The following is a 24,629-nucleotide window of genomic DNA, read 5'->3' on the forward strand; positions in this document are numbered from 1 at the left end:
AAAGCTGATCACAATTAAAAATGAATAAAATCTCCATGGAAAACAAGGACCAAAGGTATGTAATTGTTTTTAAAAACCAAGTTGCAAGTGATGAAGTAGCTTCCTCTAATTTGTCGGATGTAGACTCCAACAAAGAAGGGAGAAAAAATCACAAGCTCAATTTGATAGAGCCAATTGACTAAGGGATTCTAGAATTGCAATAATACTCGGAGGATTGAAAATATTCTCTATACAACCTTTTCAGTACCAAATGGAGGATTATGAGGTATTTACAACAACTTGTAATTTTCTTAAAGCTACAACTGTCATTGAAGAGCAATTGATGAAATATGATTTTGAAAAGTTGGACAATTCATGTGTAAAAAAAAATTGCAGTAGAGGTATTTGACTTTGCAGAAAAATGCAAAATTACTTACATAAGTCTTAGATCACTAGGAGCTATTACAAGAAAAAAGGGAAAGAACAATAGAGAATATAGAGAAGGTATAACGGACCAGGGGGAATATTTTAGTGAAAAACTAATTCAATAGTTTGAGGAGAAAATAATAAAAGGCCTAACTACATAAAAAGTTCAACCACAAGGCCCAAATACATTAAAGACCAATTACAAGGCTCAATTACATAAAAAGTTCAACCGCGTTAAAAAGCCCAACAACAACAAAAAAAGGTCAAACTATGTTGTACAACCTTCTCTTACATAGTACAACCAACATCCTCTCATGTTATACCAATCTCTCACATAGTCTGACAGCATCATGGTGTACTTCATCCAGTGAATGGCCAGTAGAATCCTCTTAGGAAAGGGAGTAGAATAAATCTCGTTTGTGTGGCCAACTGTAAGGAATCTTGTCATACAATGAAGAGAAGGGTGTGTGTTTATATTTGTATTATGCATCCAGTCTACTTTCACCATACAACCTTTGCAATTGTATTGTCCAGCCTCTACTGTTCTGTACATCCTTTCACCAACATCCTTTCACATCATACCAATCTCTCACATAGTCTGACAGCATCATGGTGTACTCCATCCAGTGAATGGCCTGTAGAATCCTCTTAGGAAAGGGTGTAGAATAAATCTCCTTTGTGCGGCCAAGTGTAAGGAATCTTGTCATATGATGAAGAGAAGGGTACATGTGTATATTTGTATGATGCTTCCATTCTCCTTTCACCATACGACCTTAGCAATTGTATTGTCCGGCCTCTACTGTTCTGTAACCCATTGGGATTCAGCAATTCTATGCAAAGTATAGTATCCCAGAGTACAAACCTCCTTTGTCTTCATTGTATGGCACTCACCCTCCTGCTTCATACAACCACTGTCCTCCACCGTAAGGCATGGAGTACATTGTTTCGTCTGCAGCATTGTACAGGTATCTTCTGCCAATAGCCATACACCCTTCCCTTTATGGTGATTGTGCCACATCCATATCATAAGGACAACAGTTTAGAATTGAAGTGTTTTGGTGATTGACATCGTACAGTTATCAACTATGGTATCAAAACATTCTTCTATTATTAGTCACTTGTCCTCTTGGTTCACTCTTTACTGTTGCACGATGTCAATGATATCTATCACAATCAAATCCTCCCTAAACAAAGTCTGAAACTTTCATTGTATGCTTATACACTTGGCCTTTCAATTATTATAACTTTCTGATGATAGGAATTTGGGCCAAGCAAGTTAAATATCTTAGCCATATAATTCAGCAAGCATATACAAACATTGTTTTTTGCCTTCTACAAGTTCATGAAAATAAATTATAATATGCCGCATGAAAGTTCGTGCAGGTTTAAAGGTTTTAATCTAAGCTTGGTGGCCAGGAATCTGCTCCTCGACCCCACCCTATATCACGACAAGGAGCGCACCGAGTGTGCTGCCCCTGAATCATGCATGGGATAGCACTCCACTGGGAGCATTGACCCCAAACCCCCACTGATTGCCAAAAACTCCCATGTTCTTATTTTGCAAGTGTAATTCCAAGATCACCATTGTCATCAGTTTGGAAACACTTCTCAAAGTTACTCGATGTTTACTTGTTGTCCAGAAGACAACTTTTTCTTTTGGGGGATGATGTAGTTACCGTACAATATTATGTTATGATAATAAGGGTTATCCAATTATGTATTAATTGTTTGTCAGCTTCAGGCAGTTATAAGCATTGGTTGGTCGATGATTGGGTCCTCTTGTTAGGTCCTTTGTATAAATTGATAAAGAAAAGGGCCACAAGCAATATGATCTAGTCAGATCGACTCTAATCCTTAGCTGACCATCTTTGTTCTTCTTCTGTAATAAATTCATGTGCAAAGAAAGATATATTTTACACCTGTACCTTGTCTGCATTGTCATCTCTATTATTAATTCATGTCTTCATGTTAACAAAAGAACTGGTATGCAGTTAATGACAAGCTGTTTGAGCTAGAAGCCAATCTTGAGTGGCTTGAAATGGCAGAAAAATCACACTAGGTTACAAATTCTATCCCACAGTTGAGCTTTAAACCTCTTATGTTCACCAATTTCAAAACAGATCCTTCTTTTAAGGGAAGGAAGAAGAAAGATAAGCCAGTCCTCACCATTATGTCAGCACAGGTAATACTTTGTAATCTTATTTTTGTATACGGTGCACCTGAAATATGTGCACAGTTAGAAAGGCACAGCCATACAAAAAGCTAGCATTAGCTAACCTTTGTCATGGTTACTCACTCTGGAAACACTTGAAAACATGTTTAAGATGACCTCCACAAGTAGCCCATTGGAATGGGTAGCTGAAACCTCAAAAGCTCATATTACATGTAATATCCTCTACTTGAATTTGCATCAAGATGTTACTCTTAGTTGTTGACAATTAATCAATAACTTTCACCTAGACAATTAGTTTTTGAAAATTTTACTGATTGGAAAAGCTAACCTTTTACAAGAATTGTTAAGACATTAGCTTTTTGGTGTAAAATGAACCGTAAAATTTTCAATTGCAAAATTCACATAAGTAATGCAAAATGAAATACGATGCCTGCAATCAGCTACTCACAATAAAACGCTCCCAAAAATCTCCAAACAGAGGCCTGTCAATGGCCTTCAATCTTTCTTTCGTTGCAGCATCAATGCTTACATAGAGCTGTAAATTCATAGAATAATGCATGTTTAGTACTGAGTTTCCTTGGAAACATCTATAGGTAGTTGTCTTCCCAACCTTTTGAGTACCACAGAATAAGCCAAACCAACTTGCAAATGTGATACCTGAGTCACAGGTCTCAGCGACCTGATGGCATCTGGAAACTGTGCATTTGTTACAAGAAAGGTGGAAATTCGCCTTCTGTGTAGTTCCTCAACAAGAGTATTGATCTCAGGGTACATGATAGGCTCACCCACAAGCGACAAGGCACAATGCCTGGGATTTAAGCCTTCTGTCAACCTTTCCTGTGTCACACCTGTACATCAAATAAATGTCCTGCTTCAGTCAGTGACTAAAATAAGCATTGGGTATATATATATATATATATAGATAGATAGATAGATAGATAGATCCAGGATCTCTGAATTGAATGCATTATATGGTTGAGCATCTGCAGTCAGTAACTAAAATAAGCATTGGGTATATATATATATATCCAGGATCTCTGAATTGAATGCATTATATGGTTGAGCATCTGCAGTTGTAAATGAAGCTATTGTTCAAGGATGTCACCAATTAAAATATGCAAGTTAATGATCTTCAGCAAGACACATAATGCTCTATATCCCAGAAACATTTCCTGTTCCCAAAACCCTGTCCTCCCATATTTCCTTGTATCCACTGTGAAGGGATGGGTAGGAAATGTCCTCTTAATTTATTTTTGGCTATTGCAAAAACTAGGGGACCATTTCCAATATGTTCCCTGGTAACCTAGCAATTTATGAAATCCCTAGCCATGCCAGTCAATTTTATCCAAGGGAAAAGCTTGGTTCCATGGTGTTCTAGAAAAGCTAAAATTTTAGAAAATAGATGGTGATGCTGTTTGAAAAAGGAAGCTATCACCTACAATTTTGGGTATGTAATATTGTCTCAAGTGGCATCCCACATTGACTAACAAGTTTTGATTACTGAAAGTCATTGCCATTTTATTTTTTTGGAATTGTATTGGAATTTGATATATTGTGAACCAGTTAATGAGAGCTCTAATTTCTCACCAAAGTGGAACATAAAACTGGAGACTACATTTTATTTATTTATTTATTTGACATGGACACTCAGTTCTGATTTCAGATTTCATTTAAGCGTTCAATGATTGATTTTCCCCATTTCTGTTCACAAGTTCACAGATTTCAATTTCAATGTTTATAATTGTACTTTATACCCTTAGGCTCTAAGCTCGATACAGCATAAGTTTTCTTACTTATAAAGTAGTTATAGAAGTCTCAAACCTCCATATCTAGTTTTTTTTAAATATAAATGAAAAAAAAATGTCTATATATATATGTGTGTGTTTGTGTGTGTGTGTGTGTGTATTCATTCCTAAAAATAATTCACACATATTTTATACACCACAGCACAAAAGGAATAACTAATGCTTTAAATAACAGTGAAACTCAGGAACTCACACCCCCCAATAATCCTCGAAGTAACTGTCCCCGAGACATCCTCGCACAGGGTAATTGGACTATCTGAGTACCGCCCCCCCCCACCACCATCCACAACCACATCGTCATTGGGATGGGTACTCGAATTTCTATTTTTGAATGTTACTAATGGGAATGTACTATGTTACTATGTTGAATTGCGATTTTTCTATGTTCAAGCATATCAATTTGCTATGTTAAACTGAAACATCATTTCAAAACCGGCATTTCAAGTTCTATATGTGTAGCATACAAGACTCCTCCATGCCCTGCCATCCTTTGGTCATCCTGAAATCGAGGCTGTCCCCCCAACCTGTAAACTCATCCGGGCGTAACACTGTCCCAACATACCCCAGCGCTGGTGTTACACTGTTAAATAATTAACATTCTTATATTTTGATAAGAGAACCTAGCATGCTTGTATACAAGGACTCCTTTCCAAGTTTGTTTTATTGCCTTGAAACTTTTGGATACCCTAAACCCACTTATGTCGTTATGTTCATTTGAATATAAAACATAATCTCTGCACAAAACATTATTTGCAAATATAAAAAATCTTATTCAAAATTAGTAATCACAACTCTTGGTTTAGTTATTCAAAATTTCAGAATTAGGAGAGGGTGATAGAAAGAACTCCAATTATTTTCATTAAAAGAAGGTTCATTTCCACATACATACCTGGAACACCTTTCATTTGTTTTATCATCTTAGTATGTTGATCAATAGCCCCTTCAACTATTTTTAAAGGATCATCCAATTTCCATCGCCAGCTTTTTCCCACTGGATTAGTGTGATGTCTCCAGCAAAATACACACTTATTGGCACAAGCCAAACTAGGAGTTGTTTCCATACACCTGCTCAGGCACAAGGTTTAGAACTTCATATCAATGGTTTACTGGAGTGAAAAAATAATAAATGAATTGGTACTATTTAATGGTTATTTGAGACTCCAGATATGCATGCCTAGTGAAACCTAATTGCAATTTTCTAATTACATAGAAGAAATAACAACAAATCAAATGGTTGATGTCAATGTAAAAACAACAAGCTCCAATGGAATCTGTAATGCCAATACCATATACTCATACCACTTGCCCATATGACAGGACTACGGGCAGCTTGAAAGCTTCATGAGATGAACAGCACCAAACTCAATGAAAAAATCCTTCTTGAGAGATTGAGTTTAAGGCTCAACTGTCATCAATATGATAATTCAAGTTCCCTCTATGCTTATCTTGTCGATTTTATCTTTGTATTTAACATTCTTTATTTTTCAGTTGCAGGATCTTGGAAGATTTCCTTCTTGACTTAATTCCTTGTGATAGAAAAAAAGATTTCCTTTGTATTAATGTTATTCACATTGGTGGCCCTATGCTTAAGAGTTGAGACGTACTTTCTTACCAGCATCCCACAATGCACAGCAATCAGACATCAAACTCAGCAATATGGTTTGTTGGCTTGGAAAATAATGACTTTTGAAATCCACTTGAATCCTTCATATCACTCCCAAGCATAACTTTTTTACATGTTGAGCTATTTGTTTCCATCTACAGTATTGATATTGTTCCCATTATAAACTTAGTTTCTCTTTCATAAACAATCATCTTTCTTATGCTAACTTTAGTAACACTGTTAATACAAGTTTAGAAAACACATTTTCTATGTAAGCCACAGATTGTTGTCAGCTGTTGACTGTTTTTTGTTTAGGCACATGAACCTCATATGTGCATTATTTTTGGCTCAACTCAAAAATGCTCTTTTTCCAATAACTGAGCAAGATACATGGCCCCATTAATACTTGCATATCAGTATTACTAGCCTTGTCACACTTAGCTCCTCTCAGACTATCAACATGTCTAGTGTTCTCCCTCATAATCTATTATTTGCTTCTCCACCTTGCTACCCATGTGAACCTTTTTATCTCATTCAGTTCATGCAGCCTTATTCAATTCATCCTTAAGTTTGTATCCATCCAATGATAGTCAAAACTAAAATATATTGAAGCATGTTTTTGATCTTCCAGAACATTGGAATTTTTCGTGCCCCCTAAGAAATCATAATACAAACAGCCACCCCATGACTGCATGGTCTACATCCATGCACTCATGTTTGAGTGGTACGAGTGAAATACTGTAAGATAGGGAAACATGAAGAATTTTCAAAAAACTATTGACTTCCATTATTATATACCTGTCCAGTAGCATTAAGATTTATATACACTACAGGCAATATGAAAGAGCTCCCTCAATTGTCAACAAAAGATGTAAATATATGGTCAGACATAACAGGTAGATCAGTTGACGGCAATTGCTTGGATATTCCATAGCACCCATCATAACATAATATTAGAAGTAAGCTTATTATTCAATCAATTGTTTATTTTTGGCATCACAAAATTGTCTCGTTCCATGCTTGCAGCTAGATTAAAGAATTACACTACAATAAATGCTGCCTGTGCCATCCAAACCTTTTGCCTAACATATATCTCATATGTTCTTGTATAAGTCTGCGCATAACAATTATATGAAATCCAAGAGATGCAAAATCATGTCATAACAGTAAACAATTTTTAAAATGTAATGACAAATCAAGCCTGTTGAAACTCCAATCAATTGTTTTCCTTCAACCACTGTATTTAACAAAGTACTCATATTCTAGCGAAAAAGTAGCCACTTATCTAAATTTATACTTCACCATAGTTAATCAAACCATGGTAGATATGGTAAACAGTTTATGACTAGTCTACAACATCTTGCAATATGTTCTTAACTGAAACACACCTAAAATGATACTTCCAATCTTATTGAAGCTTCAAGTTCAGCATAAATTTTAACATTTTTTATTGGAAATTTATTGTGAAGACCTATTGCATCTATATTATGCATAGATCATCTGTTTATAGCTTTTATTTCAGTGTTCCAAGCTGAAGTTCCTCGGTTGAAAAATGGGTGAACAACAACTTTTAAAATGCTATACAAATCAAGCCTGTTGAAACTCCAATCAATTGTTTTCCTTCAACCACTGTATCTTACAAAGAGTATTCATATTCTAGCGTAAAAATAGCCACTTATCTAAATTTATACTTCACCATAGTTAATCAAACCACGGCAAATATGGATAAACAACTTATGACTGGTCTACAACATCTTGCAAAATGTTCTTAATTGAAACACGCCTAAAATGATACTTCCGATCTCATTAAAGTTTCAAGTTCGGCATATATTTTTTTTTAAATTATTGTGCAGACCTATTGCATCTATATTATGCACAGATCATCTGTTTATAGTTTTTATTTCAGTGTTCCAAGCTGAAGTTCCTTGGTTGAAAAATCAGTCAACAATAACTGCATAGTACAGAATTCAGATAATTACCTGTGGCTTTCAATGCCATAGAATGAATGCTTGTAGCAGCCACCTCGGCCACGTAACTGTGACTTGGTCCATCTACACAACTTTACACCACTATGAGAACCTATTATTTTATATCCCTGCACATTGAAGATCAAAGATTTTTATCATCACAACTATCAAACATGCTATATATATTTAAATATAGTTCTCTTGTTTGAGTTCCCCTATCATTAATTTTGCACCATATGTAATCAACACAAAACAAATGAAATTGTGCAGTGAAGAACATCGATAACTTGAAATCCAGAATTCGCACCCACATAATATTTGTGCAAGTAAAGAATTCTCTTGGATGATCCAAATTGAAACACATGGATGACAAAGTCTGTAGGTTAGGGCAAAGAACACTGTCACATATTGGTCGTCTCCATAACATGCAAAAATCAGGAAAAACTTACTTGTTTTGCAAATAGTCTTCAATGGATTTCTAGAGAGATTTGCATGCCCAAGGAATCTCCTGACATCATGGACCAGGATGAAGGTTTGTAAGACATAAGCTTTATTTAAACATTAATATAAGAAATTGGAAGCTTTTCAATTACAGCCAATAGAAGTCCAAAATCGAAGCTAATTAGGTTTATAGAAAACAATCCAATGTTTACCCAGTGTCTTCAAAACACAAGCATTTTATTCACTGTCCACAAAAGTAGAATTTGCGGTTGTTTCCACATTTTTCTACTGTAATCCAATTATGACAAGACAGGAACATTTACTGGAGATAAGACAAAGTGATGGCTGCATTCTCCAGTTTCAAGACTAGCATGTTTGGTAGATCATGTAAAGGTTTGAAAGAAAACTGCATAGCAGCAACCCAAACCTAAGGAAACCAGTCTTAAAACTTTTATCCTTTGATCACAAGTAGTTTGACCTTTGTAGCACTGGACCTGATATTTGTCCTGGAAACTTTTGAGGCACATATTTCACAGCGTGTAGCCTATAAATAACTTTCTCTATATAGAAGTTCCATTCTAGAATGATAAAACATCCACCATTGAGGTCACAGTGATCCACAAGAGTGTTCCACATTTGGCCCATTGTCTCTAAAAGAGTTTTCTATTGATATGATTCATGAAAAAGGAAAAATATGCTTTTCTGCAATATGGACATCTTTTACTACTGTGATCTAAACATAAAACGACAGAACATATCAGAAATAAGACAAAGGATGGCTACATTCTCCCAGTCTCAAACATAGCCTCTATAGGAGAAGATGAAAATATTTGAGAGGTAGGACCGTACAGGAGCATAAGAACCTACAGAAACCAGCATCAAACTTTTGGCCTTTAAAATTTTCGAATCTCTAATAAATACAATGTGGAAAAGCATATATTATTAGAAAAAATAAAGAAAATACACTTTTCCATAGGGATGCATACTGCAACCCACCCCCATAAAAACAAATCTGAAGTTTGTAGGACACAAACATCCCCTCAAGATGCCAAGGGGGTGTACTACCAGCAGCAGCTAGAAGGCATTCCTTAGATATCTCCCTCGGAGAGCTGACATTTCTGGGGCATGCCTCCCTAATGGGTGTTAAGGGGACATCAAAAGAATCCCAAAGCATTCAGAAAACTTCCGAAAGTCTCTCAACAATACCCAAGATAGCCTCACATCTCCCAACGTCAAATACTTGAAAACAAAACAAAAAACCAGGCATGTTTTTGAAAAATTAGGTCACTAGCCCTAATCTTAATAGTTTATGGATCCCACTTGTAACCTAAGCATGCAAAAAATAAAAATATACTATAAATTTGGATTTCATCTTCACTCCAGATCAGTACCAAAGCACAAATCAAGGCTAAAAGTTGCAACAAAAAGCTGCAAGAGTGAGATTGTAAGCATGTGTGAGAGCAACAGCAGGAGAAGCAAAAAGTGCCAAGTCTTCATCAATCAACCATTCAAGTTTTGATGTGTCGTTAAGCTAATAACTTTATCAGGTCATGTATGGCCAACCTATGACTTCTGCTATCATTTAATTAGTCTCATTTATGTAGTCAAGTCGGCCTGGATGATATAATTGGGTATCTAAGTTAGCATGGGTGATATCCAAGGCATATGTAGGGTACATAAAGGAGGAAGCACTGTTATTTGATTATTATATTGCCAAGTGTGTTCTTATGGGACATATTTGGAGGTTGCCCGGTAGAAGTGGCTTATCATTCTCAGGTATTATCATGTATCCATAACATATTGCCTATTATAGTCTTTTCTTGTACAAACTATTTGAATGCTCATTTCTAAATCTGATATCAATGATCATATCACTTGTACTTTATATTCCAATTTAGATTACAATATTCAAGATTGATTGTATTGTTCATATATTATTTGTAAAATGTTGTTATTAGAGTTATTTAACTGTTGTTTGTACCTGAAAAACAGCATTTGGGATTTTATTTTACAGTTATTGCAGCAATATTTTAGGTTTTTTAATATATTCATTCAATTATTTATGTTTATGCGAAAATTCACAAAAATATAAAATAGTAATGCAATCATAAATACTAGTGATATTAGCATTTCATCTTTTTGGTATACTCTTTCTATTATTTGTGCAAATTTTAGTAGGAAAAACAAAATAATATCATAAATACTAGCAAAGTCATTTCATCTTTTGAATATCATCTATTCTATGCTTTGTGCATTTTAAAGCTTAGTTACCAGATTCATGCCCTAGAGGCCGGATCCGTGCCTGAATTCATCTGGATTCTTCCAGATTTTTTTTTTTTGATTTTTTTTTCCAATTATTTTCTTATAATCACAATGGCTTTGATCCATAGATTCATACTATGAAATGATTTAGTTTTTGAATTATATATATTTCTCTCATTTTTTAGTATATATATAATGCGTACATGTATATGTACATATACACACGAATCCTCTACGAATCATAATTGGAAAAAGACACAAAAAATCCACGGATCCAATTCATGTGCCCAAATCAGTAACTAAGATTTAAAGTAAGAAAAACAAAAATAGAATCCCTATTTGATGAAGGTTGAAGAGCAAAGGGCGGGGGCCCTAGCTCGGTTGGCTAAATCTTCCCTGTTGCAGGGGGTTGGTCACGGGTTCTAGTCTCCCCTGTCCTTGTGGTACCGGTGGGCGTGTCGCGCCAGCGCTACTGGTCACGTTAAAAAGTTTACCAGGCGCACTTTCAAAAAGAGAAGGTTGAAGAGCAAGGATTTATATTTGTGTCTATCCTTTGCTTTTGTGCATAATGAGAGATGTAAACAAACAAAAAAATACGTGTGCTTTAAGCCATTGCATTACAACACTTATAATTCACTTCTTTTAGTATCATGAACCCTTAAAGAGGCCAGGATATCTAGAAAGACTATGGCACAAGAGGACCCAATTCTATGGTATATTATATACATGGGCCTCATTCTTTGACAACCATGCTAGCCATTTGTTTGTTGTCCCAAGTTTTTAGTTCTTGTGTTGCTAAGAGAAACTAAGCTACTTATAGCTTCAACAACCCTATTGGGAGAGATAGGATTGCATAACACCTTCCGACTAATTAACTCCAACATGCTTATGCACATGACAAGTCTAGGAGCCCAATGGGACATCGGGCCAAAGAAGCCAAAACAAGTTAATGGTTGTGTGGCCCAAACGAGCTTTATTGGTATTTGTTTGGCACTAGCTTTGGGGATGATTAGGGGCTTTGGGCCATTGGCTAATTGTATTTGAATTTTAAATCAATGTAACCTAGAGACTCACACCCCCTCCCAAACCTTGAAGTACCCATCCTCGAGATGTCCCCGCACCGGGTACTTGAGTACCCAAGCATCCCCACCTCCGCCAATCCGCAACCATGCTGCCGCTAGGATGTGTACTTGAATTTCTATTTGAATTTTGATTTTTGAACGTTACTATTGGGTATGTAATACGTTACTATGTTGAATGTCAATGGTTCTAATTCATGTGGCAATTTTGCTATGTTCAAGTCTTTTAATTTGGTATGTTGTAGTGAACTATTGAAACATCATTTAACTAGCATTTCAAGTTCTATATATATACTATACAACAACCCTCTTTGGCCCGTCCTCCCCTAGTCATCCCCCCACCGTCCTGAAAATGAGGCACATTTTCCCCACGTCCCAAAAACTTGCCCTGGTGTCCCGCCGTCCTAAAGTACCCCCGTACTAGTGTAACACTGTTTGAATTGTAATTGATCATTTTGTATACAATATATTGATGCTTCATGACCATCATCTTCACTGTCTAAAACAATTTGTTTAGGACTTCAAAGATTCATTTATTATTCCTTATATATTTATAATTAAACTTAATAAATGCTAAGTATAATCGTACAACCATCTCCCATCATCAACAAAAGTAAGGCCCTCAATCCCCTCTCCCCAAGATCTTTCCGCCTACAATTTCATGGAACTATGGAACAACGGGGGGTTTCTCAATGCAGATATATTTTGCTACAGCGAATCTGATAAAAGTAGGCGGTAACAAATTTCAAGAATAAGATAATTGGATGGCTGCATTGTTTAGCCTTAAGGACAGTGTGTATGGGGTATTGTGAAAAGATTTAACAAAGAAGATTGCAAAAGATATGGAAATTGGCAGCAAATTCAGCTTTTGGTAGTTACAAATTAGAATCCATAATAATTGTATTATCTTGATCTTTCTCACTATGACTTTCCCCAACCCAATAACTAAACATGTGGCATCATTGACCAACTCCATCCCATTGTTCTTGAAGTTTGTTGAAGGTCGTGTATCTAGATACTATGCCAAAAAACGTGTTGGTGGATAGGAATTATGAAATGAAGAAAGTTGTCTCAAGACTATATGCTTATCAATGTAATGTCTAAAGAGCACATAAATATACTGAGAGGGAAGGGTGAATCCGTATGTTAATAAATTCACCAATTTTAAAACTTTTATCCAAGTAATTAACTTCAAATGCTAAAATGAACAATTATGCACATGAATACATTAACACAGTGATCTATGTGGAAACCCAATGTGGGAGAAAACCATGGCAAATAATTGCTTTTATATAACTTAGAATCTTTTTACAATATGTTTGTAGGCTCCAACCTACAAGAGGCTCCAACCTCGATTTTACGAGCACCAACCCGCTGGAAGCTACAATTCCCGCAATTTGCAGGCTTCAACCCACTAGAAGCACCTACTCCCACTTCTGATCTTGAATCTGAAACTCCACCTTTGTCTTTGTTGCTTTTACAACTGATGATGGAACTATGTAATTTCTTTTGCCTTTGAAGTCAGCCAATCCTCCTTCAATTGATATATAATTTTGGACACCTCACTCTTCTTTACTAACTCTGATTAAATATATATATATCAGATTAAGAATATCTGAATATATTTATTTCTGCTCCTCTCTGCCAAGCTTCTCAGGCTGCTGACTTAATTTTAAAATAAATAAAATAATCCTTACTTATATTTCCACCCATCTAAAGTTGTGATGTTTGAAATTTAGAAGTCACTTCTCTTGATCACATTATTTCATTAATATTATATTTATTTTAAATAATAAGTTGTCATAACATCCACCTTCTATACATTTGTTTTCACTACCAATCATAATGCTATAATCATCGAGTGATTAATACTGCCAAACATAATCGTATCTCCTTTTATTTTATAAGTATTTGATATATTAACTTCAGGAGATTATCAAGGTATATTCCCGTGCATACCTACAGGTAGCATCGATTATTCAAAACATAGGCAACTTTCATTCGTTGAATAATCAAATTGCTCAGCCTTCCATAATTTGAAGCATATGTATCTGTTATTGCATATTCAGAGTTAATTGCCGCAATGAATCCATTGTCTCAACCTTTTCTATCGTGACTGTATAACCGGCTTCAGTTCTGGACACATATATATTCATAAAAGACTAAAATATATTGGAATTCGATGACTCCAGCAGAAACGTGAGCAGATACCCTTGTTTGCTGCGTGAGGTTGATTCATATACATTGATGCCATTAAATACATATTCATCTTATATCGCTGCATAATTTTTATCTTACATAGAGACATCTTCATGATATATATTCTTCCATTTCATATCTCCAGTTCATTGTATACACAAGCATCTCCCATCACCTGACACTTTTTCAACAATTCATCTGAACTCCTGTTTGTACCCTTTCTGTATACTGCACTGTGCAAATACATCTTGTGCACTTTTAAATTTGATCTATGGTCTTTCGAAAGTCATACAAAGACTAGATATTCTGTTATTAACCAATGCATGAGACTTTAGGTTCAAATTTTATTTGATCTTATGACGGTTCTGGATTTGTCGTGGTCTGCAAACATCATTGGTAACTTTATGTTTTACATTTCTCATACTCCCAATTGTGCCTCTGCATATAATCGTTGTATATGATTTCTATGTTATCACAGAAAATCTATTAAATGCCATTTATACCATTGTATAGTTATTGAAGCCTTTCTTTAATTCTTTGATATATTTTCTGATTATTGGGCACTTGTAATGTTATCGAAATCACTATACATCTCTGGTATGGTATTGAATCTTAGTGTATCTAACCTCTGTCTCATATTCTGATATAACAAACTGCATCACACTTCTATCTCATATCTTCAACTGTTGCATTATCTTCATGATATCTAGGTTCCCTTGACATCAATGACATTCTATTTCCATCAATGTCCCTGTTTCCGGATTGAGTATTTGATGCTAAAACCTGTAACAATTGTTAGTAGATGATAGAAATAAACATATCTATAAGCATTAATTAATAGCTAACTACTAATCCCATGCTAAACCCGGCTAATCCTTAGGAGGCAATTCTAATCAGATTGCTTAACCCTCTGATGAAAAGAATTCTTAGCTAGGCAACCATCTCATCGAAAGCATCTTTCTAAGGCCTCTGGGATCTCTAATAACGGGTGAACCCATTGGCAATTAACACTTAGCAGAGATTCTACCTCTAGCCAAGCCTCTTATCTCTTGTATATACATATGAGTGACCACTACAATATGTACTGTCTCTAAGAGATTCTGTAAATCTCTCTCTGGATTCCAAATTGCAATCACAACATTCATTAGAATGCTGTTTTGGATTTGTGAGTTCCCATTAGGGAAACTCGACATTCCCTCTACCAAGCTTACTTGGTCTCTATAATAATCATAATTATAAAGTTCTTGTCTCAGACATAATATTAATTCATAAATGAATAATATCTCTACCATTCTATAATTAGTAATATCCTCAACTTTATAATAAGTAATCATACCTCTGCTGTCTCTATTGTTCTCTGCAATTATGCTATGTAATATGTGCTGCATATTTCCTTCTTACTCTCTCTATGTTGAAAATAAACAATTTTGTTTTTATTTTTTATTACTCAAGTCAGCGCTGGCAATCCTGACAAACTGTTTTGGTTTTTTATTATTTATTTTGTTCTGTTTGTTAATTCTCTTTTTATATAAGAAAATTGTATTATGTTTTCATTTCTATTACCCTATATAATATATATTTTCATATATATATACATAAAACTATGGTTTCCTTACCATTATCATATCTATATATAGACATATAAGAATTGTTCTGATTTTATTTCAACAATATATAAAGATACTAGTTTTGATTTTATTTCTATATATATAGATAGATAGATAGATAGATAGATACAGATAAATATGTATATATGAAGTTCTGATTTCATATATATATATATATAAACAAAGAAACATCGTTCTGATTTCATTTCTACTATATAGTATAACTATGATTTCATTTCCATTTCCATATATATATATATAAGCAAAGTGGAATATATGTTTATATGATTAATCTCCTAACATATTCTCTTCCAATCAATGTTGGTGTAGCTGTCTTATCTACTTGTCTTCTACAAACATACACCGTACTTCTCTCTAAAATATACATTTATTTATTTTTCTTCTCCTGACCCTTATTTATCCATTCGATCCATATGCAATCTCTATTCTCCTTCTTTTCCCTTGCTGAAGTCTGACAGATGGCATTCTTATATCTTTCAATTGCTAGACATCACATCAGATCATATTGATTAGACACCGATTAGTTTACAATGACTAATTGATGGTAACATTTATTTTTTCTTATTTTAATCAAACTGCTGTATTGGTTTGTGATTAAATGGAGGATTTCTTGATATGCTATCTTTATTGATGACTAGTATTCTCCTTATGTATAACTCGCTTTTTAACACAATGCTTGTCATTAATATGCTGGCTGTTATTTTCCAGCACTGACACTCCATCTTAGAATCTCTGTGCAGTATTGAGCATAACTATTTGAAGTTCGATGTTCATGAAGTCAGGCACCATTCCTATCTCACACTGCTTTTAATCTCTATTATTGCTAGTTGCTATATATTTTGATTCAGATTTCATCAGGTATTAAAACCAAGGCATATATTTACTACAAGTATTAAGTTGTATATGTTTACCATCTTTCACATTGCACCTTAGAAAGTCTTCATTATTATTTAAAGTTGTCTAGTATTTGTTTCTTCATTGAAATATTAAATTTATTTATCAAGCAAATAACTTTTATATGATTTGTAATTACATATGTTATATCTTATTTTATTATTTTATTATTTATTTCATGTTTTTTTTTTTGATGAATAGTCCTGTTCAATTAAAAAAATATACTCAGAATACAAGACACAAAAAAGGGGTCGGGGGATACAAGATCACCCCGCTATTTCATGTTTTAATATGATTATTTATTCATATTATATTACAATTAAACTTTTTTATTATTTATGTTTATTATTATGATCATCATCTATCGTAAAGGGGACATCACAATCAAGTCACTCCAACTAAAGTTTTTGAACTCCCTATAAAGTTATGTATTGCTGCTTGAGTTCTTAGGACACTACGATGCATTGTGTTCCATCTTGTGGCACTTGAAACATTTCACACAACTGAAGTTCTCTGGTCCAAAGAATATAACTTTCTCCTTGCACTTCTAATGCTTCTCAAATCCTCCCTTCTTACAAACTTTCCTCATCTTCTAAATGAGAGAAAAGTGCTAACTCTCTTCCACTCCAGTTGAAATGGTCTCTACTGTTGTCTCCTTTTTAGATTAAATCATCCCACACTCATCAAAATTGAGAAATTTCTCACAAGCATAAAAGCCTGAACAAAAAGATCCCAATATGAAGATAACCCATTTATAGCTATGAGCATCTTTTCCACCCCAAACCAACAATCTAATCTTGAAGCTTAATGATCTTGATTAGGCAGTTGGTCACTATGTAAGTATTACTCGCATCTATGGCACTCAGTTTATTCTTTAGCATAATGTTCATACTCAATACAAAGCGATATAGGTGTCTTACATTTCATTCATTGTCATCTTCTGTATGATGTGAGGGATTAAATGGTTATTCACCGACTCTGGGATGATCCATTTCACCTGGCGATGTTTTAATTATGTTCAGCCAATCGAATAGGTCCAGTAGAAGCTGTAACATTTCATCTCTGCGAAACTCCAAAGGTCAACCTAATACAGCAGCATAAACAATCTACACCTCTGAGGTGTAAAGAAGTAAGCATCATCTAAATACTCATGCTCTCTGAGATTGAGACCAGTCATACCTGCAGCTCCTAGAACACACTAAAACCAAATAATTCAGCTTGTAATAACTCAGATCAACTACCTATCACAGGTGCAGATTAAAACTCCATTCAATAAAGCACTAAGCACATCCCACTCTACGAACTCTTATGGGTCCACAATGCTTCAATCACTAAAGCCCAGGACATTAAATTACTGAAATTCTCTAACAATATCCTCTCCAGGTAGCAGCCCATTCCATTCAAGGGTATGGTAGAATTCAGATCAAAAGCTCTCCTATCAGGTTAAGTTGCAGATCATGGTAAGCAGATTCTAACATCAAAAAATTTAGTCCTAAAACTAGACAGCTTAATACATGAAAATTTCAATCCAAACAATAATCTCTGCATATGCTAATTTACAGCTACATGCTATTGAAAATATGAATGACAAATCCACAGTATTGGACATTCAAACCTGTACATGTCTTCTAATTAAATTTGAAAAGAAATGCACTATAGTGGAAATAATATCTAGAGGAAAAAAGACTATTGTTGATGTGTGTTTTATGACCCACCAAACAGTAGAACAAAATACCGAAATATCTTATCCTCTCTTGAATAAAGTCTCGTGTATGCTAAGATTGCAAGAAGATCATAGGATGACCCCAAGGTTCCTTCAATGTCAAGTCTTGACTGTGGATAAGCTCGGTGGTTGATGTGATTTGCTGATGATCACAAGGGGCCTTATGTATGTTTACTTAGATTCATTTCAAGTCATACTGGATGTGGGAGCTATCTAGAGCTTTTGCAATTAAGTACTGTTTTTGGGTTTTCACAAAATATGCAGAAATAAGATAGGATAGGGTTTAGAGATCCTAATCTATTCCTATGGGCAATGATGACAATAGATAGTATTCTAGTGGACAAATTCCTCAACTTATCGAGCACCACTTCGCCAAGTTATACTACAACTACATGTGAACTAGTGCAATCTTCAAGGGTTATGCGAAAGATTTTCAAACCACCGCATACACCATCATAAAGAACTATGTATATGAATGATAGAAGTTAAACATATGCATGAAAGGGTTTCAAGCTAACTTTGCACAACGATTTAGAATCACTAAAACGTCAAACGTATTAACCGAAGGAACTCATCAATACACCATTATCTTCTCCATTGAAATCACAACACTTTAACTACACTTAATCTAAATGAGGGAATTTAAGATAACAAGCAAGCACCAAGACACGTCAAGTATTCAGCAAGCTTCAATGAAAACTCTATTATCTTAGTAGCTCATAGCAACAATCTCAGAAAATCCTCTCTTTACAAATGAGTGAGGGCTTTATATAGGTCCTCAATTACAATAGGTGTCTCGGATGATCACAATAATCGATGGCCCAAATCATGCCACATCAGCCCTAATTAGGGTTAGGGCAAAGAAAAGGAATCTACATTAATGCAATAAGGAATCCACTACTATAATGGGTAATAAATGCCCACTATGCATGCCCATTTGAGGAGGAAGTGGGGTGCAATAAATGTCTACTAAGGATACCCACTATGCATTAAATGCATCCATCCCTGATTTCCTTGCTTGAAAGCATGATATCGATCCAACAATGTCTCCAACTCTTTTGAGCTGATGCTTGGTGTCGACTCTTGCTTGAATTCTAGAACTACAACTACTTTTTCTGCCTTTCCCAAACTTTCCTCCCAATCTGGTAGTAAGTCCTAAGTTGTGTGCATGGTATTCCAAAAGATGGAGTTCTCAAAATCGTCTCTTTCAAAAACATTCAGTCGAAAGAATTCCTCTAACTTGACTTTCAAATTATCAATTGTCATTTCATCTTCCACCAATCTTTGTGACAACAAGGATGCAACTATATTGGACACCACTTGCTTGATGTTGTCAACAATCTTCTTCCTTCAAGCAGATTCCTTGGTGAAGCTCTCAAACATTTCCTTAGCTATGATCACTGCATTGTACCATTTAAGGAAATCACAAATGTCTCCTTCACTAATAACTCGACCATTGATCAATGCTTGCTTTGAGGTCTCCATCAGATTCTGAATATCGGAAATCATTTCATCTTTGTAAATATGCTCATCCTCCCATGATTCCTCCATGCATTGGATCTTGGAGAGTATAGCTAATGCTCTAGTATGTATTTGCACCAATTCTTCTGCATATTTGAATGCTTCCTCCTAATTCCTTCAACCCAAAGCTTCACACCTTGAGCAGTTCGCTTGATCCTATCAATATCATCAACTGCTTCAGGTTGTTGATGTACTGACACAAGACTTTGATATCTCCTTTCTGTTTTTGGTATCCATCTTCTAGCTTCTTTAGACTATCTTTCAAACTTGAGTAGAGTCATTGAATTCTTCTAAGATTTGCTACCGAAAGGCATGATCAAGATTGATTTCGGTGATATGTACTCATTTGGAGCAATCTGATTTTTACCCTTGTCAATTGTAGGAGTTGCTATCTACAAAATCCAGGACCCCGACTCCTCTGACAACCTTAGTGAATCTTTTTGCTTTCCCTTGCTCTTTGATCGGTTTGCTTGGTCCAAAATTTCCTCTAATTCAATTTCCAGATCAACCTCCTTTTGTTGACTCTTCTGAATTCATTGCTTCAACCATTTTGGAATGGGTACACTCTGGTCCCTTGGGATCACCAATTATTCTTTCCTTTGGATTTCTTAAATGTTGATTTCCTCTTCACCTCTCGGACTATCCACTATTACTTCAAGAGTTGCAACTTCAACATTTGAAATCTATATCTCTTCTGGACCAACCTCAAGCTCCATCATTTCTCGCTCTAAGATTGCAATAAGACTTTACTCTATAGCTCTATCTTGATCTCTTCCTCTCCCTTCCACGGATTTTTCATGGGCATTTATACTCAAATGCACTGGCCTAGCCAAATTTTCTTCTTGCTCAAATCTCCTTATGCTCGTCTCTACTTCCTGCCTTTCAAATGTTTCTATCTCCTGAACACTGAGAGTATGCCTCGGAGAAGAGGGAGAATTTTCAAATTTTTGCTTCTTCTGTTGAGGCTCTTAGACATTTGTCCCACTCCTCAGATGCTCTTCTCGAGCTGCTTCCCCTTCTTGGTTCCTACATCTTCTAATGGAGTTCCTCTTTCTTTGATACTCCCTTCAGATATTTTCCCTCATCGTTCATCCCTAAGTGGTCGATGACCAATCAATTGATACGTGAATCCATTTGCTAGTGCAACTAGCTTTTCAAGCTTATGCTCAATCCACCACTTTGTAAAATCCAAGACAGGCTTTGAAAGAGCGCCCAAATCTGTGACTTCTTTCTTTTTCCAATCATATGGATGAACTGTCATTTCTAGATTGAATCCTTTTGGCATCACATTTGGACCCTCCTCCATCTGATCAGGAACCCAGAAAATGTTGCATGCTCTAATAATGTTCAATGGCAATCTTGAATGCATCTTCCTTCTAATCTTATGCCCATTTGCAACATTTGCCCAAAAATCCTCAAGGTGAACTTTTTGTTGATACTTTGATCCGGCTACCAATCTGATTTTGTTGAAGGGATCAAAACAGTACTTTTTGGATAAAGGGGAAGATAAAAGAAGTGGAGTTCATCCGATGATCTCTCAATTGCCTTCAGATATGGGCATGTTACAATTTTTCCTTCTCCAACAGAAATTGGGAATTGCAATCCCAACTTCTTCTCTTTTTGAATCTTGACATAGACTGTGAGTTGTCGAGTAAGCTCTAACAAGACCATCTCATTTGTTGGGTACCTCAAAAGTTTGTATGGCTCCATGGAGAATCCTTGAATTTGGATGTATGAAAAGGTGGGAAATTGGATGAACCAAGCATCGTAATCTTCCACCAACTTCATTGCGCCAATTAACAATCTCATATGTAGTCTCTTTTGCAATGTCTTTACTATGCGCATGGCAAAGGCATCATTAACCTTTACATAATCATCACTTGAATATAAATGCAACAGTGGGTAGCATTCATGAACTTTCAAGTGTTGGGTTCTGCTCCCAATCGGTCCTTTGCATCTCAACCCATCATAATTCATCCTGTGTGCTAGCATATGGATGATGTAAGAGCTCATGTCGAATTTTCTTATATGCTCTAGATTCACCAATTGCTCATTTAGGTTATCACTTATGAGTCCAGCCCAATCTATCCCATCACCTTTTGTTACCTGCTAAACAAAGTACCACATCCAAGATTCAAATCTATAGGAATGAGGTATGCCAACAATGCAACTAAACATCATGATCATGTCGCTATACTCCCTTTACTGGTCAAGCATATTAGTTCCTTAGGACTCTTGGAATGATGAAATCTATTATTTTTCAACCATTTCTTGTTGATTATTTCTTCACAGAATTGGATTCTAGCAGTGTAGTTTTGAGTGCTTGCTCCCGTGTTTTCATCACCATTTTGGGGTGTGAAGGCATCTTCCTTCTAATCTCATGCCCATCCGCAACATTTGCCCAAAAATCCTCAAGGTGAACTTTTTGTTGATACTTTGATCCTGCTACCAATCTGATTTTGTTGAAGGGATAAAAGCAGTACTTTTTGGATAAAGGGGAAGATAAAAGAAGTGGAGTTCATCCGATGATCTCTCAGTTGCCTTCAGATATGGGCATGTTACAATTTTTCCTTCTTCGACAGAAATTGGGAATTGCAATCCCAACTTCCTCCCTTTTTGAAACTTGACATTGACTGTGAGTTGTCGAGTAAGCTCTAACAAGACCATCTCATTTGTTGGGTACCTTGGAAGTTTGTATGGCTCCATGGAGAATCCTTGAATTTGGATGTATGAAAAGGTGGAAAATTGGATGAACCAAGCACCGTAATCTTCCACCAACTTCATCACACAAATTGACAATCTCATATGCAGTCTCTTTTGCAATGTCTTTACTATGCGCATGGCAAAGGCATCATCAACTTTTACATAATCATCCCTTGAATATAAATGCAACAGTGGGTAGCATTCATGAACTTTCAAGTGTTGGGTTCCGCTCCCAATCGGTCCTTTGCATCTCAACCCATCATAATTCATCCTATGTGCTAGCATATGGATGATGTAAGAGCTCATGTCAAATTTTCTTATATGCTCTAGATTCACCAATTGTTCATTTAGGTTATCACCTATGAGTCCAGCCCAATCTATTCCATCACCTTTTGTCACCTGCTAAACAAAGTACCACATCCAAGATTCAAATCTATAGGAATGAGGTATGCCAACAATGCAACTAAACATCATGATCATGTCACTATAATCCTTTACAGGTCAAGCATACTAGTTCCTTAGGACTCTTGGAATGATGAAATCTATTATTTTTCAACCATTTCTTGTTGATTATTTCTTCACAAAATTGGATTCTAGCAGTGTAGATTCTAAGTGCTTGCTCCCGTGTTTTCATCACCATTCTTGGGTGTGAAGGAATCCCAAATGCTTCAGTTATGAATGTCGGAGAAAAATCTGCGAGAACATTTCGTTTAGAATCCCTAATTGTTCTGTCCCTAAGACTATAGTATTTGGCACATTCTATGATCAATTCCGGATGCTAAAAGGAGGGAAAACAGCTGCAACAACAATTCCACTTCTCCCAATTCTGGTAGCTAGGTGCATAGGAAGATGGTCCTTGTATCCAAACATTCTTCGATTGAATTCTTTCAAGTCAAGGCTGCCAAGGCTTGTATCTCCAATTTCAGCCCACTTTGACATGATTTTGGATTCAAGGTAGAATCCTCTCCTTTCATTCTTTATCAATTGTTCTAATGTTTCTCTTGTTCCTCGAGGTTTTGCCATTCTTCCTTCCTGCAAAACATAAACATGTTCATACGTAAGAATATGGAAGAGCACAAAAAGTAGGAATAACTCCTCCAAAAGAAAAAGATTTTTGGAACTTTGTCAAGATTTCCAAATTCTTCTCCTTGGAATTCTGTTTTCAAGATTTTCTCAAGAAACATGCGATTTTCCACAACTCACTGGAAAAGTTCCTTTTTAATGAAATTCAAAAACCTCCGTCACGAATTCCTAGTAAATTCCTTCTCTCTCCTCAATGATCTCAAAAACTTCTTCAAAAATCTTATTTCCAAACTCTCTAAATTTTGCTCTCTTAATTCGTTCTTGTCTTTATGGGTGTGAGAGAAAGAATAAAATGGTTTGATTATATAAGTCGTTCCTTTGAAAATGTTGTCATTAAAGTTGTAGACTAATTTTAGGCAGTTCCTTTACTTAGCCACCAAGATTCCCATTTCTGTGCCATCTGTTGCTTTTCTCCTTATTTTTCAAAAAGTTGCCATTTTGATGCTTTCATGAAGCTAAGTCCTCATTTATCAAATTTTGGTTTCAAATTTTTTTGGAACTAAGTAATTAAATATTAATTAAAAATCAATTTTCATGACTTACGCAAAAAATTAAAAAAAAATCTTTCAATTTCTTTTAATATTTCTTTTTTTCGATTATTTTCAAAAAAAATCAAATTAAATATTAATAAAAATTAATATTTAATTTTCCATGTAACCCAAAAATCTCCTTGAAAGAACATCGCTTTTAAATCCAACTTTTCCATCCATGAAGAATTTTATCAAATTTTTGTCTTTTCACAATCTCCAAACTTGATTTTCCACAAGATTTAATTTTTTCAAAATTTTCAATTTTTTTGGATTTTAAAGAATCTTCCACCGTCAGGAATTTTCATATTTTCCAAGTTTTGGATTTTCCAAATTTTTCCGAATTTCTCAACTTTTCCAACCTTGTCCAATTCTTGGGATGTCTCCAAAATTCTGAATTTTTTGAATTTTTTCATATTTTCAAAAAAAAAATCAAAATTCAAAATTCCTCTTGGATTTTTCCAAATTTTCCAAATTTTTAACTTTTCCAATTCTCATTTGGACTCTGAAATTCTCGTCCTTCGAAATTTTCACAATGTTTTAGATTTTCATGTTTTCCAAACTTTTCAAAAAATTTCCCATTTGGATTTTCAATTTTTTCAGTATTTTTGGATTT

General features: G+C 35.2%; 1 protein-coding gene across 1 annotated transcript in view; it reads right to left on the reverse strand.

The window, feature by feature from the left end:
* Nucleotides 1-24,629, reverse strand: part of LOC149550728 (flavodoxin family protein / radical SAM domain-containing protein) — a 59,781-nt gene that overhangs the window by 11,061 nt on the left and 24,091 nt on the right. Inside the window, exons 3-6 of the mRNA XM_089786290.1 lie at nucleotides 7,966-8,081; nucleotides 5,273-5,448; nucleotides 3,236-3,426; nucleotides 3,027-3,113 (exon numbers count right to left, since the gene is read on the reverse strand). Coding sequence (XP_089642416.1) covers nucleotides 3,027-3,113; nucleotides 3,236-3,426; nucleotides 5,273-5,448; nucleotides 7,966-8,081 — 570 coding nt within the window. The remainder of the gene's footprint in view (nucleotides 1-3,026; nucleotides 3,114-3,235; nucleotides 3,427-5,272; nucleotides 5,449-7,965; nucleotides 8,082-24,629) is intronic.

The sequence above is a fragment of the Cupressus sempervirens genome, chromosome 6 (assembly GCF_028749045.1).
Source record: "Cupressus sempervirens isolate cs-2001-9-10 chromosome 6, ASM2874904v1, whole genome shotgun sequence".
Lineage (NCBI taxonomy): Eukaryota > Viridiplantae > Streptophyta > Pinopsida > Cupressales > Cupressaceae > Cupressus > Cupressus sempervirens.